Source organism: Pyrus communis, chromosome 16, assembly GCF_041283825.1.
Source record: "Pyrus communis isolate YQ-2024b chromosome 16, ASM4128382v1, whole genome shotgun sequence".
NCBI classification, from domain to species: domain Eukaryota; kingdom Viridiplantae; phylum Streptophyta; class Magnoliopsida; order Rosales; family Rosaceae; genus Pyrus; species Pyrus communis.
In genome coordinates, this window is record NC_142580.1 from 8375674 (window position 1) to 8392500 (window position 16827).

The 16827-nt window shown below is 37.9% G+C and overlaps 2 protein-coding genes across 3 annotated transcripts in view; both read right to left on the minus strand.

The window, feature by feature from the left end:
- Positions 1–644: 644 nt before the first annotated feature.
- Positions 645–8934, minus strand: LOC137731965 (INCREASED PETAL GROWTH ANISOTROPY 1-like protein 2). 2 transcript variants are annotated; one of them, XM_088688122.1, is made up of 9 exons: positions 8718–8934; positions 7209–7344; positions 3719–4273; positions 2958–3395; positions 2728–2859; positions 2226–2407; positions 2017–2128; positions 1556–1699; positions 645–1176 (listed from the first exon to the last, which is right to left on the minus strand). In XM_088688122.1, the coding sequence occupies exons 3-9, from the start codon at positions 4253–4255 to the stop codon at positions 1063–1065; spliced, it is 1659 nt and encodes a 552-aa protein (XP_088544248.1). In that variant the 5' UTR covers positions 4256–4273; positions 7209–7344; positions 8718–8934; the 3' UTR covers positions 645–1062. The 2 variants fall into 2 exon arrangements, with proteins under 2 accessions (XP_088544248.1, XP_068327337.1); XM_068471236.2 differs by lacking the exons at positions 7209–7344; positions 8718–8934 and having other exon boundaries at positions 3719–4756.
- A 1879-nt stretch (positions 8935–10813) lies between these two features.
- Positions 10814–16827, minus strand: part of LOC137731878 (ABC transporter B family member 11-like) — a 10967-nt gene continuing 4953 nt past the window's right edge. The window contains exons 4-13 of the mRNA XM_068471123.2: positions 15481–15656; positions 15167–15388; positions 14854–15092; positions 14169–14694; positions 13770–14043; positions 12849–13678; positions 12439–12705; positions 12017–12280; positions 11610–11903; positions 10814–11173 (exon numbers count right to left, since the gene is read on the minus strand). Of these exons, the coding sequence (XP_068327224.1) occupies positions 10820–11173; positions 11610–11903; positions 12017–12280; positions 12439–12705; positions 12849–13678; positions 13770–14043; positions 14169–14694; positions 14854–15092; positions 15167–15388; positions 15481–15656 (3446 nt within the window). The 3' untranslated portion in view covers positions 10814–10819. The remainder of the gene's footprint in view (positions 11174–11609; positions 11904–12016; positions 12281–12438; positions 12706–12848; positions 13679–13769; positions 14044–14168; positions 14695–14853; positions 15093–15166; positions 15389–15480; positions 15657–16827) is intronic.

Below are 16827 nucleotides of genomic sequence, written 5' to 3' on the forward strand. Positions count from 1 at the left end.
CAAATTCCATCTTTAACTTAGTTATAAAAACCCACATTTTATATAATAACCCAAAATACTAAATGACCAAGATTATTTAAGACTCTCTATAGATTCTTTGTCACCTCATAGATAATTCATAATAATAAACGCTACTCAAAAGCGGGTCTCTTGATGGGTTTTTTGCATAATGTTTTAAAATATTGGTCCATAAATTAATGTTAAACTATGCGGTGACAGAGAGTATATTGAGAATTTCACTTTTGAGAGAATGTCGATAACATTTCTTATAGTGAATTTAGAAGGTTTAGCATGCTTTGACTATTGAGTCAATTTTTGCACACCAGCTTTTTTTATTTAATCCATTTTTTTTTTTTTTTTTGTGATCCGATTGAATAAATAAAATAAAAATAACGGACTTGATTAAATAAAATATGTAACGAGTGTAAATAAAATCATTTTTTGATTCATGTGTTAGTAAACGTATGCTATACACTCATACCTAAAGGCTGACAGCAAGACAAACAACGTGGGACAAAAGGCAATGCCAAGTTCCAGCCAACCAACATTCTTACCAGCAACAATGGTTCAACTTTGGCAACTTACAGGTAGAACCATGTTTCAAACACACCCGTGCTAAATTTATAAATTTCTTTAGATTAAACTAATCACAATCTATGGATATCTTATTACGAAACAAAAGGGCGATTAAATATGCAGTCAAGATTGTTTGATATTTATACACAAAAAAGCAGACTGAAAGTATATAATCCGTAGGTATCTTTTACGGTATCTGTTACCATAGTCAGTTGATACAGTAGTAGGAGCTTCGGGGGGAATCGAACCCTGACAGTAAAAGCCCGTTTTAAGGGCATCCCGAGTCACCGCTCACTTCTCAACGCTTCACAAAAATTGATCGTAAACCTTTTTGGGTCGGATTATTCAGTTTCTGTTTGCAGCTGGGAGATGGGGTTCCTGCAAACTTTAAAAAATCCAAGGGTAACAGAAGAGAAAGGTAGTTAATTAATCCTTTAACTTTAATTACAGTAGTAGAGGCTGCAACAAGTCTCTCATTGTAGTTTGTTAGGAAGATGCTATGCCTGCCAATAGCTCTCGGGAGCCTCCTAAGTGTCCCGGTACTCGCTGCCTTATTTCTTCGAAAGCACATAACGTTTCAGAGTCGAGACCCCCGGCAAACTGCAGACACGCGTACCAGGAAACATAATGAGAAGAGAATTTCATGATATAGGAGATCAGAGGGGTGAATAAGGGAGGATGTTAATCAAGGGCATGCTTGAAAAATCAAGAAGAAAGTCTACAAATCATTCCATGGTGATTCATATGTGAATTCGACTTCTAAAATTATAATATGCTTGAAGATCTGTTGAAGTTTTGGTTCGTTAAAATTGTCCAAACCACCAGAATACTGCCTCACACAATAAAAATATAGTCCTGAAATTCATCATATGTCCAGTCTCCATACACCTACTGTGAGGGAAAAACAACCCGATTTAATTGCCGTTACTTTCCATACCATAGCTACTAACAACATAGAAAATGCTGACTCAGGAATTACCTGGTGAGCCCTATATGCAAAATGCACACCCTGAAGCAGAAGAGATTCTTGACTTGACTCTCTATCTGAATTCCGAATGGATTCAAGCTCCAACGTCACTCTCTTCATGTAAATATTAGCCAGATTCATGGAAGCCCGCTTTATCTGCACCATTTGGGATTACTTCAGTTCACCTCAAATAAAATGTAAATACAAGCAATTTCTGAACCAGTGACTAAATAAAGATGAGCAGAAGGCTTTAAAATTATTCATGGCATCGGCTGACAGGTGATGAGATAAATCAGAGTTAGTCACTAAGAACAGTGGAGATGTGCAGATATGGCTCTGTAGCAAGTTTAATCTACCAAAGAAATGAAGATACTTAAAAGGTTTTCGCCATGCTGAAATTATTTAGTTCTTAAGTAACTACACGATTTCCTTATAGACTCCAATATATTATAAAACACAAAAAAAAGGCATACCTTACTCACAATCCCTGAATCGAGCATCCAATCAGTTGGGATTTTCAATTCCTGATAAGAACGCATAACTGAATTTCTTAACTTAATTAACCGTTGTATGCTTCGCTCGGACCTTAAACAATGAGATGAGAGAGAGCAACGTTACCATTCTAAGCCTGGAAAGTGGTATATTTTTAATGAATACAGAAGATATTTCACATAGTTCTTACTTGTCTAATAAGCCAGCCATCTTCTTCAAGGCAGCTGCACATGGAATGTCAGTGTCATCCTTATAACAAGAAATCTCACTTTCTAACAGTTTAAGGTCACGATATTCAATTGCAGCTTCTCGCATGGCATCAGCTTTCCTCTCAGGCCACTTGAAATGCTTTAGGACAGCCCGTTCATCAGCCTGTTGAAGGCACGAAGATGTTAGATTTAGCAACCCATTTATGTATCTCTGAATCTCTGGACCAATTAAGCATCTGCCAAAACAATCTAGTAGGAGTACAAAGTTTCAAAATTTTCCAAACTCTTGGTGATGTAAAATTAATGTCTGCTATCCCCTCCTAAACGGAAAAAACTAATGCAAGATGAGCTGAATCCCAACGAAACCAGTCTACCATCTTAACATAAGTTGCAACTGATCTAGAAAATTTCGACTTCTACTCATGGATGGTGCGTTAAATAAGATTCTTCGCTGATGTTAGGAAATTAGGAATTAGAAATTACCAAAGATGAGAGTTCAACATCAAGCCAATCCACAAACTTTAGGACATCTTCTATATCGGTATATGCTGCAGCCAGCACTTTCTGGATAAGGTCATTGATGAACTCTCCTTTTGTTTGAACGTCTGCTTTTATCTGGAACAAAAAATGTCATTGGACAATGATTCAAACTTCGAGCGAAATTCAGCAGAGACAAAAGAAGCAATAAGATAATCAAAATCTTTAATGCTTACAGCTAAAAGATGTGCTGAACGGTTTTGAATTTCTCCGACAATGCTATTATGTGCACTAGTAGCTGCCCGTTTAAGATGGTTTCGAGATTCCGGAGAATCCCTCTTCACCTCTTGCTTCCTCAGCGAGTGATAAAATTCTACAAGTGCTGGAGCCTTCTGAGTGGTACCGCCAGTTGCTCTCACAGTGGACTGGAGTGGGGGTGGGGGCGGGGGTCGGAGCCGAAGTGATGGTGGAGGTGGGGGTGGTGGTGGTGGTCCGCATTGGGTGGCGGAAACTCTAGGAATTGCAGATTTTGGTGGCGGAGGAGGTGGTGCTTTAACAGGAGGACTTGTTTCATTGACTGCATCTTTCTGAACTACTGAGCGTTCTAATTTGTTGGCAATGAGTTTCTGAAGGTCTTTGAACTTAGGGCTCTGGTACTCTCCATTTGTCTCCCTCTACAAAAACAGAACACGAAACTAAAATTACAGAAAAAAAACTACAATTTCCAACAAAGAAATCGAATTTTCTGTCAAAGAACACAATCAATATTAGTTTTAAAAGAGAAAATACACAATCAAATATTAACACCACGGAAGAACACAATCAAGATTCGCCTATTTCATGGAAAATAATTACAGACCAGACGTGTTGGCTAGAGCAGATGCGCTCTCTATGCACCGGAGTTCCAATCAACGCGTGCAATTTAGATTAGTTTAAAGTAGAATATCGCTTGTGTAAATAAAACAATTACAGACCATGAAAGTTAAAGAGTCTTTACCTGTTCAGGAGAGGCAGAAGCTGAAATCTTTGCCTCAGCAGCAGCGAGATTCCGAGAGAGGCTTTCGTTCTGCGACTGCAGCTCCATGTTAAAACCCTGGGTCTTATCCAGCTCCGCCTTCAGCGCCACCACCTCTGCCCGCAGCCCGGCGATCAAACTCTCACTCATCTCCAGCTTTTCCTGCAATTCTCTGTTTTTCCCATGTGGGTCGTCTTCATTCAGAACATTTCTCTTGGAATTGGATTCCACCGCCCTCAGCCGCCGCGGTCTCGAGAACTGCTCGGCGGCCTGGCGATTTCGGGTCCGACCCCCAACCTTAATCTCCTCAAGTTCCTTGCTTTTCTGAGATCCCAACACCAACTCCCCAGATTTCGGCTTGTTGCTGAGCAGAAGAGCCCTCCTCGTACTCCTCGAACTCTCTGAATTCACATCTGGGGACACCGACTTTGCTCTTGCCGGTCTCGCAGCAGTCGGAGACCCCTTTGCTCTGGAAGAAGCTGAAGCTCTGAGATAAGATTTGGTCGTCTGGTTAGACATGTTTCAAGCAACCTGCGACTGCAACAACAATTGTGCAAACAGAGATTTTACTTTTTTTCTGTTGGATTTTCCGTACTGAAATGCTGGTGCATGAATGCATATGCGGGGCAGTTGACTTTTTTAACTACTAAAATCCATCTTTTTCTTTTCATCAGTCGCACTGAGGAACTGAATTACAATCGAAGCTGCGCATGACTGAATCTCAGATTCTCAGTGGATTGCTGACATGCGGACCACACCGCACCGAATCAAGCCACTTTTTCTTGGCCACTACTCAAATTCTCAGTGTCAAGAAAATCTGCAGACAACCTTTGAGTTGAGGCTGTGGAGAATCTTGGGATGATGAGAATGTAACATTCCATATGTGTTTGCTTTGGTGTTATTGTGTTTTATCAGTTTCTGTGCGCATAAATGAATTTTCTGTTAGAATTGTCTGTTTAATGCGTATTTTAATTCTAATTTTAGAATCTTAAATTTGGTGAGCAACAAACGTACTACTTTGGGGTGTTACGAACTTATGAGGGAATATATATATATATATTTTTTAACAAACAATATTATCAATACTAAAGGGTGGGATGGTTGGCTAAGCCTCACAATAAGCTAGCACCTAGCAGTAATATGGTTCAAATTCGCTTTGGTGAGAATTAAATCTAATTATGAGGGCTTTAATTGTTCATAATATTCACCTTTTAATTTTCTATGATAATAGCTACAATTTTTTTTATTTTTTTGAACAAGCAATATTATCTACACTAAGGGTAGGGGTGGGCTTAGCCTCACAATAGGCTAGCTCGCTACTGGTGAGAATCGAACTTAAGAACTCTCACTTACAAGTGAAAAGGAATACCATTATATCGTAATACTAAATGACAATAGCACAAATTAGAGATTAATCTTTTTATCAATTCATGCATAATTCAGGTGCACATTATCCCTTTTAGTATAACTCTCGTAAAATGTATATGAGCTTATTTGGATGTGCTTTTAAAATGACTGAAAACACTTTTGGTGAAAATGTTTTTGGAACGAATCCTTAGTAAAAACGTAACTAAGTCCTAGAAAATCACTTAAAGTGCTTATCAGAAGAAGCACATAACTGGTGCTTCTTGCAGAAAACACTTAAAGTGCTTTTGGAACCCAAAAATATTTTCTTTAAAAGCGCTTTTAGCCATTTTAAAAGCACATCCAAGTGAGCTCTATAACTCTATTTTTTATAGTGATGTTGAAATTCATGTCTTATTTTGTCGAAATCAAATTTACAAAGTCTCCTAATAAATAATCATAGAAAATCAATACTGAACTCCCGCTTAAACCAAAGATTATCAATAGAAACCACAAATTCTTATAGAGCTAAAATTCGCACAACAAACAAGTAAAGGTGGTGCTGCTGCACAAGATTCGAACAAAGAAAAATGTCTTTGAAAGTGGCCCTCTTAGTTTTTATTATTTATTGTGTATTTATTTGCAATTAATTTGTCATTCATTTTATCTGCATTTAAATACAGAAAACAACTCTGAGAAACGTGAATTTAGCATCATATAATATTTGCCATCGTACTTTTAAATAGAATGATGTGCCCATCATGCTCAGGTCGTCGTACTGGAGTCTTAAATTTACTCATGGCTCATGAGAAAATGATTGGATGATGAGGATCACTGCCGGATAATAATCCAACGGTGAATTCTTTATGCTTAAAGACCAATCATCCTAAGCTCAAACTACAAGATTTTGATGAACATTCATGTTGTCTTCAAAGCTCAAACTGGTCCCTCTCCAAATGGTTGGTTGCGATGTCACAATTATGGGCCATTGGATTAGTTTTCACACAAAAAATAATCCCATTGGATTAATTATAATTATAATATTAGGTTTGGTGCATGTTTGGCTTTCTAAACTTGTTTTCTAGAGACAATTTCGTATGGTCGCTGCTTGTTGCAAATTACAAACTGACACTTATATTGAAACAACTTATTGTGCAAACGTGTCAAATTGAAATTTAACTGCAAATTATATACAAACACTTCTATTTTGTTAAGTGTTGTCCTCCAAACATATAGCTTTTCAAATGAGTTGTGTTAACCTCTTTTTGTAGTACCATTGAAGTTGTGTTTTGTCCTCTCAAAGAAATTGAAAAGAAACCAATATTGGCTTTGTATAGTCATATTTCCATTTGTTTGTGCAAGAAAAGGAAATGTTGGGGGTCCATATATCCTTCTTTTTATTCCTCAATGTCCAAATCAATATTGGGGACGGCTAAAATTAATACATGCCCTGTCTTATCTCCCAAGGAAAACACAGAATATATTACCAGACAAAATGTTAAGATTTTGGACATGGACTCGCTAAAACCTGCTCTACCATTGAGGATGAAAAGATAAGAAAAAATCGTTCACAAAAAAGATAAGAAAAGATGAGTGGGATTTAGATATTTTTGGCAAGGATTTGAGTAGAAATTAAACTTGGAATTATCAAGTAGATATTTTGGTATTGGCAAAACTACACTAGCATTATGATTTGATCAAAGGATTATTTATCAAACAATTTAGAAGTACCAATATAAGTTACTTATGTCGAACCTCATGGATTTCTGACTAAAAGTTCGTATCTGATTTGATTTTTGTCCTTGCTTTTCTCTAATATTATGTGTTTGTTTATTTTTTTATTTCGTAGCGTAAAACTACGAGATACAGAGAAATATGAGAATGAGGAGGTGGGGGTGGGGGTTTTGTTTCGTTTATATGTGATGAGTGATCTAAAGATTATTGTTAATTATTCTCAATGCAATATGCAAATCCAAAAAAGCATGGTTCCATGTTCCAACTAAATCCCACCATAGCTATAGGCTAAAGATCAAGCTATGGATTAATTTAAATATATATAGTGCATGAAAAGACAGAAAAAGCAAAAGCATTTGTTGATTGCAGGAGTCAAAAGCCATAAGCACCGTACCTTACTTAACCCTCAAATCAAATGAAATCAAACTTCTACTCTTTCTCTTTGTGCTTTTCCATCATGCATAGACGAAACGTGGCCTTCATCTGCATATGAATTGCGAAACGTTTCTCTGTTTCTGCCGGCCCTGTAGCTGAATGAAATGAAAAGCACTTTCAGTTTGGAGCATGCATGATATTGATATGTTCATCATCTGATTCTTCTGAATCACTGCAATTCATGTATGCATATATAACAAACAGTGGTTTCAAGTTCCAATGTGAATTCATGTGATGCTAACTAGGTCTGGCTAGCTGGCTCTTAAGATTGCATATGTACCAAGTACCACGTATGCATAACTAAGTAAAATTATGTGATCGTGCTACAAGACCTAAGATTTATCAGGTCTTTTGGCCAAACTTTGCAATCCTTATCGGATGAAATGGGAGCATGTGGATACGTGAATACTTTATTCTCATATCATATTATTAAAAAAATAAGTATCTAATTCAAGACCAATTGACGGTGAATGAAAAAGCTCATCTTTTAAGCAGTTATACTAGTTAGACGTCTATCATTTAATGTGGTATACTCTTAACGCTCCGACCGAAAAAGGGTATCAAAAGAATATTAATGGTAATCAAAGTGAACATATAGGCTTGAAATTTTGTTAATACATATTAGATTGATGTGCATCAAAACATGCCCGTACAAAATTACAAGAGATATCTAGCGCCTGTATGCTGCAATAAATACATAGCGGACCCGTGAAGCCTTTTGGAATGGAACGATACATGCAACAGTGCATGTGAGAGTGAGTAATTGTGACTGGTGAGTCCGTGAAGAATGTGACTTGTGCTTCTGCATGCGCTTGATTTGAAAGCCACCGAAGAGACTCAAAGCTAAGAGAAATTGAAAATGTATGTTGCATGCCCTCCATTTACTACAAAGACGTTATACTTATTGCTCAATTGCCTTAATGAGCTCATGTTTTGTCTCCTTTTGAACAAATTATGGACCACCTTAATTAACGGGCTGATGGCCCTTATACCTTCGGTTTCAATTTTGCATTAGGAACCTGATAAAGTTATCTGAAAGTGGTTTTAGCAATTCGAATTATAGTAGCATGATTGATGTTGTTAATTTTGTAGAGGTAACTAATGTTGTTAAAGTTTTGATTATCTAAAAAAGCGCTTTTAGTGATTCTAAGGGCTTGCTTGGTGTCCAAGATTGAATTGAATTTGATGTATAATTAATTAGATTCAATCATTCAATGCATGTCAAAAGAAGAAATGAATGTCAACTTTCAAATTTTGTTCAAGTTAAAGGTAGAAGATGAATTAGTTATGAAAGATACGTATCCCATCCACCTTGGTCTCTAGTGTGAAATCCGATCTAGTTCTAGACACCAAACGAAGCACAAAAATACTACCAAACAAACGGGCTCACATAATGCAAAGGAGTAGTGTGAATAGCAAGTCTATAGAGATAGTACATGAATTGCAGATTGCAGAATAACCAGTGTACCTGAAAGCTGAAGATCGCATATCCATGGACCCAAACCGCCATAAAAATCACATTTCAGCAAATTATTAAGCAGGTCCCAATTAAACATTAAAGTTGGAAACGAATAATATGAGCTAAGTTGATGGAAATTGAAGAACTAAGATTATAGAGAGCTAGGTGGAGATTTCAGCAGAGAGAGAACTGGGGAATGGGATTCCCCTTGAAGGGATTAATACTTGAAAAATATATGCAAAGTTAATAAGATATATAATTAAGTGGTTGGTCAGTTGCAACCTCACATCACAGGATGTGTCATATTTGTTGTTTTTGAATGTGACATACATATGATGAGATGCTGATCGATGCATTGTTTCAGTTAAGTTGATTAAGACTTTCTCTATTCCACGTGACTAATTAAATTCGATCCTTGATTAGTGCTTAACGTTGCATTTACACTGGAGAGGTTGACTGACAAACATCCCTTTCTAATTTAATTACTCCCCGAGAAAATACGTAAGTTTGCAGCATATTGATTAGTGCTTAATAGTTTCACCAAATTCATGTTTGTGGTTAGAGACATTGGTTCTTCTTCAGATATTGCATTATGATGTTTTCTAGAGTACGTGCTTTATCATGATATCATGCTTGTCGCTTGAGAACCAAGCAAAAACCGACCATTTTTTTCTTCTAAAAGTTTGCTCAACAGGCGGGTATTTATTTTAGTGCCTGATCTAGATTTATAGTCTTATTTCTGACGTAAGTTCATTAAGCGAACAGTACTCGTGGGTTTTAAATCATAAAATTTGTGAAAAAGGTAAGGGTTTTGTCATGTTCATGGGAAAGCCCTTTTTTTTTTTTTTTTTGTCAAACATGGAAAGCCATTTGACTCTACCAAATATTATTACCCCCATTCATAATCTTGCATGATGGTGTGTAAAGAGCAAGTTATACTCGATTTTTATCCAATGATACCAAACACAAAATCTCTCGGTCGGATCTTTAAAACGAATCCATAAAGTAGTTGAGAGGTGGTGGAAGGTAGTAGTTGTGGGACTTTAGATATATATCGCAATAATAAAAGGTCTAATTTGATTGCCTCATCCCTCTCTCTTTTTTCTTGTCCTAGCTGAACTTTTCCATCTGCAGAGTGTCTATAAAAACAGTAGGAATTGGCCCCACTTGTGGCCTAAAAGCGGAGAGCAACTTATTTAGAACACGTTTATCGTCACGTAATATTTTGATTCAATAATACAATGTTATGTTTTAAGAAACTGCACATGTCATTATTTTATCAGAACGGGGGCTACTGTAACAGTGAATCTGATCCATGTAAGTGAAGGTTTATCTACACCTTGGTAAGCCATCGTGACTTTCTGAACAAATGCTGTAATATTATGTGTTTTACTTTTCTCATAAGGTATCGTATTATTGGTCTGAGATGTCATGTTACCAAAGATGTAGAGAAGTCTCTTTCCTAAAAGATAAGCTCAGATTTTTGTTCAGTGGAAATGGCAGTTTGAAATAGGTGCTGGGTCAGATCAGAGGTAGGTGGAAGGGTTTTGTGACGTCAATGGAAGTCTCAGTCACCAAGCTAATCATGTTTGCATGATGAGTTCATTGATGGAAAAAGAAATTTTAAGAAAGGATTTGATAAGAAATGAAATACCTACTATTATGGATTTTGTATGAGCTTGCAAAGCAAGAAACTGGGCTTGACTTTGTTTTCTATGATTTTTGGAGCAATGCTTGAGCCACTTTTGCTGTTTTGTGAATGAAAATATTGGGTTGTTGAGGGGGCACTTCAAGAGAAAAACTCATTTGGGTTGAAATGCTGATGGTATACTATGTCAATCATGCACTGCTTTTTAACTTTATTTTATTAATTTTTTTCCATACAATACGCAATTGGGTCCAAACACCGTCGTTGTAGCATTCCAGGTGCAGGTAGATTTCTCTTACACTTAAGGGTTATAAGAGCAGGAAATTTATGGAAATCAAACAAACTTTACATACAGGAGGTTGCATTGTTCTACTGCATAAAAGATATTACATACTGTTCTTCCTTGGGTTTTTTATTTTATTTTTTTACTTGCAGTAGTTCGGAAGAAGAATAGAAAGGCTCTCTAAGATGAGGCACTTGCATGCACTGCAACCAAAGAAGCATAACTGCCATCCTGGATATTGAGCAACGTTTCATGCTTTCCTTTCTCTGCAATCACTCCATTTTTCACCACCGCGATTAAATCTGCAGTCTTAATCGTGGATAACCGATGAGCAACCACCACCGTGGTTCGATCCACCATGACTCGGTCCAACGCATCTTGAACCACTCTTTCTGATTCAGCGTCAAGCGCACTTGTGGCTTCATCTAGTAGTAAAATCTTTGGTGCCTTCATTATAGCTCTTGCAATTGCCACCCTTTGCTTCTGTCCGCCGGACAATTGAATACCCCGCTCTCCTACGATTGTGTTATAACCCTGCATTGTTTCCAAACTTAACATGCATTAATCTTCAACGTTCTCAATATTTTTGCAAGTTTTAATCAATTAATCCTCGTTTATGCAACACCAAAAAGCGAAATATAAACAAATAGAGCGGTTATATGCTTTGGTCACCAATGCTGGTAACTACACAACGGTAGTTAAATATTGGACTTGATAGCGAACACAGTTAAACACAATCACCAGAATGGTAAAATTAAAACGTTGGTGCCGAATGTGTTATTAGGTCTAAAACAGTGACCAAAATTGTGTTTTACGCATATTCTTAATAAAACTTTGATAAAAGCCGTATGTAAACAATTGTTTTTGTCCACCTCCATTGTAATTTTAATGTCTTTCCAGTTCTATTTTTTATTATAAGTTTGAACTGGTCGTATTTGTGCACAAAGTGACAAAGTAATTTAGTGCCTACCTGTTGTAAACTACTAATGAACTTGTGAGCATTTGCCAATTCTGCTGCAGCTATAATTTCAGCTTCTGTTGCATCCCCTTCCTTTCCATATGCAATGTTGGCTCGGATAGTTTCATTAAACAACACAGGCTCCTGGCTCACCAGTCCCATTTGCTGTCTCAACCACTTGAGCTGTAGCTTTTGGATTTCGATTCCATCCAGTGTAATATGACCCGAATCAGGGTCATAAAATCTCTGCAACAATGAGACTACTGTCGATTTCCCACTTCCACTTTCTCCAACCAGAGCAACCGTCTGAATAATATAAAATCAAGTTGTAAGTTCCGGTAGCTTAAATCTGATTATGAGGTCCAAATCTTATTATTGAGTGAAAATGAGTAAATGAACGATGCACGATAGTAAGTTACCTTGCCATGATGGATGGTCAAGCAAAGGTCCTGGAAGATTGGTACATCAGGCCTAGTTGGATACTTGAAACTCACATGGTGTAGCTCAATTTCTCCCTTCACATTCTCTATAGTTGTTCCAAAGTTGTCACTAGAATCTATTTTTGATTTCCGGTCAAGGATTGCAAATATGGACGCAAGAGAGCTCTTTCCTTTACTTAAATCGGGGGCAAGGGAACCCGATTGAGACACTCCAACAGTTGCCATAGTGAGAGCAAAGAAAACCTACAAACCAGACGAGCAAATTTAAGTAACGTATTGAATGGGCTATGAAGATTTAAATCTTTAGTAACAACTACTAATCTAGCAGAGTTTGGATATAAGCCGAAGATTTCTGTACTATTTTCTTCTTAAAGACTTGTAGTGCAAGGCAGAAAACATACCCGGAAAACATCAGAGAATGTTGTCTTGCCTGCTGCAACAAGTCGCGATCCAGCATAAAAAATACAGGCAAAAACAGAAAATTGCAAAAAGAATGATAGACCAAATCCGATCCCACTAATTAACCCTCGTTTTATCCCTGTCTTAATAGGGCCTTCACATTTTCTCTGGTATAATTGCATCACCTTGTCTTCAGCACAAAAGGAAGCAATTGTTCTAATACTCCCTACAGCATCATTCGCTACTTGACTTGCCTCCTCGTACATTTTCTGCAAACATTTAGAATTTTCATTGTTAATTAAAAATTAGTCTTATACATATTCCGCATGTGAGATTGGATCATGTTTTGAACTGCACATGCTACAAAGTTGTATGTTGTAGATTTTTCCAAATTTGGATTTCGGAAATATACCTTTGCATCGGCACTAAATCCTTTCATGAACTTCACTTGAAAATAACCATTTACTGCTAGAAGAGGCAACAGAACAAGGGTTATAAGAGCGAGTGGCCAATTTGCCACGAAAGCAATAACCAAGCCAGCAATTGCGGTTGATGAGTTCTGAACATGCAAACCAAAAGCATCTCCAACCAACCCTCGGAGATAAGCGATATCTGTAGAAAGCCTTGCACCAATTGCACCACTTGAGTGCTCAGGATCGTCAAACCAACTTACTTCCATGTGAACCACCTTCTCAAAACACATTGATCGGACTCGTTTTATTAACCTACTACCCACCACAGCAAAAAGGTATTGTCTTGATGGAAGTGTTATGCAAGACCCCACTCCAAGAACAATGGCAATTAATGCCCAAAACTTAGAATTGTTGAGGAGTAGATGCGGCGGCTCAAAGAAGGTCTTGACTACACTAGCAATCAATAGCCCAAAAAAAGGAAAGATTAACCCATTGGCTATTGCAGCTATAGTAGCAAAAATTAAAACTGGGATCTCTGGCTTGTTCAGGTAAGCAAGGCGGCGAAGTGAGACTTCTGGAGGTACTATTGATGATTCTGAAGCAGGAATATCGGATTCTTTAGGTGCTACTTCAAGGACACCTAGTGCAGGGGCCACATCAAATGAGATTGAGAGGGAATGATGGCTGCTATTCTGGGAATCCAATTCCACACTACTACGCCTTTCGTGATCATTCACATCAGTCTGTTCTGAAGCACTGCTCATTTCTTGCAACCTTATAAGCTGGCTATATGCTCCTTCAGGGTCCTTAACTAGCTCAGAATGTGGACCTGCTCAGTTTAAAATAAAAAAAGGGTATGTGAGGTAATTAATGAATATGATAAGAGTAACAACTGTCATACCAATGAACAAATACATTACCTTTTTCAACGATTGTCCCTCTTTGTATAACAGCAATGGTGTCAGCATTCCTTACTGTGCTCAAACGGTGGGCTACAATGACCGTAGTGCGGTTAATCATAATTCTGTCTAATGCCTCCTGCACAACCCTCTCAGATTCTGCATCAAGAGCGCTCGTGGCTTCATCTAAAAGTAGAATTCTTGGGTCTTTCAAGATTGCTCTAGCTATAGCTACTCTCTGCTTTTGGCCCCCGGATAGCTGACTCCCATGCTCACCAACCATCGTGTCTAGTCCCTAACAGCGTGTTACAAAACCAATAGAGGAAAATAAAAATCTGTAAGATCACCGATGTCTCAACAAGCTTTCATCGTTTAGGAAAAATTCATTGAAAACTTTCAAAGCAAAATAGAGAATTTAACCTGAGGCAATTTGTCTATGAAGTTAGCAGCATTGGCGAGCTCTGCAGCGGCCCTTATTTCTTCTGTAGTTGCACCATCCTTCCCATAGGCAATGTTATCTCTTATGCTACAAGTAAACAAAATGGGTTCCTGGCTGACAAGACCTATTTTCTGTCGGATCCATTTGAGCTGGTAATCTTTGAGATTAATACCATCAATAACAACTTCCCCAGATTGGGGATCATAAAATCTCTCAATCAAACTGATTACAGTTGATTTTCCACTTCCGCTCTCTCCAACCAAAGCAGCAGTTGCACCTATAGGTATTGAGAGAGAAAATCCACGGAATATTTTTTCCTCAGGTCTTGCAGGATAGCTAAAATATACATCCCTCAGTTCTATGTCTCCATGGATGTCTGGGCACTGCTGTCCATTAGTGTCATAAGAATCTATCTCCGGCTTTCTGTTAATTGTCTCAAACATCTTATAAGCTGCAGCTTGTCCAGCAGCAAATGCACTCACGCATGGAGATGTGTGCCCAAGAGCCCTGAAGATACATAGACATGTTCATATCTTGATACTCAAGCATCAAATATTTAATTTTGGGGTAGTAGTAAATAAAAGTTGCATTCTTGCAGTGCACGTAAAATTAAACACGGACATATTACCAATGATAGTCATCAAATTCTATTGAACTGCAACTTACATGGAGCCAGTCAATACAGCGAAAAGTACATTTATTACTTCTCCTCCTGTATATCCTCTTTCAAGAATCATCTTTCCGCCAAACCATATAGCCAAAGCATAACTAGACATCATAATAAGCATAACCAAGCCAAATCCAAAACCCGATGCCAAACCTTCTTGCACAGAAGAATTGTAAGCTTCAGTTAAGGAGGAGTTGTAATTGTCTATAGCTTGTTTTTCTCCTGAAAATGATGCAACCTGCATTACGAATTCCCATCAGTTTTAGTTTTATCGAAGACATTTTTATTCATGTTAGGGACAAGTAGGCGTACAGTTCTAATTGAACTAATTGTCTGCTCCACCACAGTTGCTGCCACTGAATAAGCAGCTTGTCCACGGGTTACCAACTTCGATGTAAGGATGCTCACGACCGCACCAGCGAGGACAAGAAGGGGAATAGAAGATAGCATGACAAGGGCGAGAAGCCATCCCTTAATAAATGCTATAACAAAGCCTCCCATAAATGTTGCAATTAACTGAATAACAGTTCCTACCTGACAGAAGAAAAGGAAAAATAAAAATAAAAGTTAATAGGTTACAAGAGAAAATGGCAATAACTTGAGGGTTTTGTGTGGCATGTAAATACCTTTTCGCCCATGGCGTCTTGAATGAGCACAGTATCACCCGACATCCTCCCAACAATTTCCCCAGTGTTCGTTTCTGTATCGAAGAAGCCGACCTCTTGCCTCAATATCGTTTTCAAGTATAAACTTCTTATTCGTGCAGCTTGTCTTTCACCCGTAATCATCCAGCAAGATACCTCTGACACATAGAATGTTGAGAATCAATGTCAACCCAAAACAATAAGTAATCCACAACGCAATCTAAAGTCCAAGTCCATATCTAGTTTGATGATGTAATTGCTTACAATTGCAAAGTTAGGTAAGGTTGTGTGGAAGACAACATAATTAGGTGCAATTAATGTGTTTTGTGTGGTAGCAAATAAACTTAGTTTAATTAAGTGTGTAGTGTAGCTTTCATTTGGTTTGCTATAAATACCCAAGTCCCCAAGCATTGTAAATCATCCAAGGAAAAACAAAGCCTAGAGCTAAATAAGAAAAGCTTTGCTAATTAGTTTGTTTTGTGAGCTTTCTTTAAGAGTGTGCTCTATTTTCTTCTTCTTGAGATCATTAGAGTTATCTTAGATACTCTTCTTATTCAACAATTGGTATCAGAGCCAAGTCAGTCAGGGATCGTTCTTGGTAGAGCATTGGTTGTAAAGTCTCTTGAAATTCCGAGTATGCTCTGTGGTTGCAGTTTTGACTGATCTTCCACATCAGAAAAGATTTCTTGAGATTATTGCTGGGGTTATCACAAACCTTGAGAATGAGCTTCTTTGTGTCGAGAGTAGTGTATTACTCTGCACGGTAGTCACTCAAGCTTGTTCGGTGTAGTCAAAGTCTTGCTGATACGATGGGTGATCTTCAAGTTGTTGGAGGAATCAAGAAGCTCAACAACCAAAACTATAACACGTGGGCAACGTGTATAGAGTCTTACCTTCAAGGTCAAGACTTGTGGGAGGTTGTCGGTGGTAGTGAAGTTACACAACCGGCAGCGGAAGATGCTAACGGCGTCTTGCGGAAGTGGAAAATTAAAGCAGGCAAATCAATGTTTGCCTTAAAGACCACAATAGAAGAAGAAATGTTGGAGCATATTCGGGATGCTAAAACGCCAAAGGAAGCATGAGACACTTTTGTTACACTCTTTTCGAAGAGGAACGATACAAAATTGCAACTTCTCGAGAATGAGCTGCTATCAATGGTACAACGCGACATGACGATTGCCCAGTACTTTCACAAGGTGAAGTCGATATGCCGCGAAATTTCAGAATTAGATCCAACAGCTCCTATTGGGGAAACCAGGATGAAGAGAATAATTATCCATGGTTTGAGACCCGAATATCGAGGGTTCATTGCCGCTATACAAGGATGGC

Excerpts from the sequence above, each read along its gene's own strand:
- LOC137731965 (XM_088688122.1), bottom strand. The coding sequence starts at position 4,255 with ATGTCTAACCAGACGACCAAATCTTATCTCAGAGCTTCAGCTTCTTCC. Across the intron at positions 2,408-2,727 it reads ATGTTGAACTCTCATCTTTG|GCTGATGAACGGGCTGTCCT; the intron begins GTAATTTCTAAT and ends TGCCTTCAACAG. Across the intron at positions 1,177-1,555 it reads TTGCATATAGGGCTCACCAG|TTTGCCGGGGGTCTCGACTC; the intron begins GTAATTCCTGAG and ends GCGTGTCTGCAG.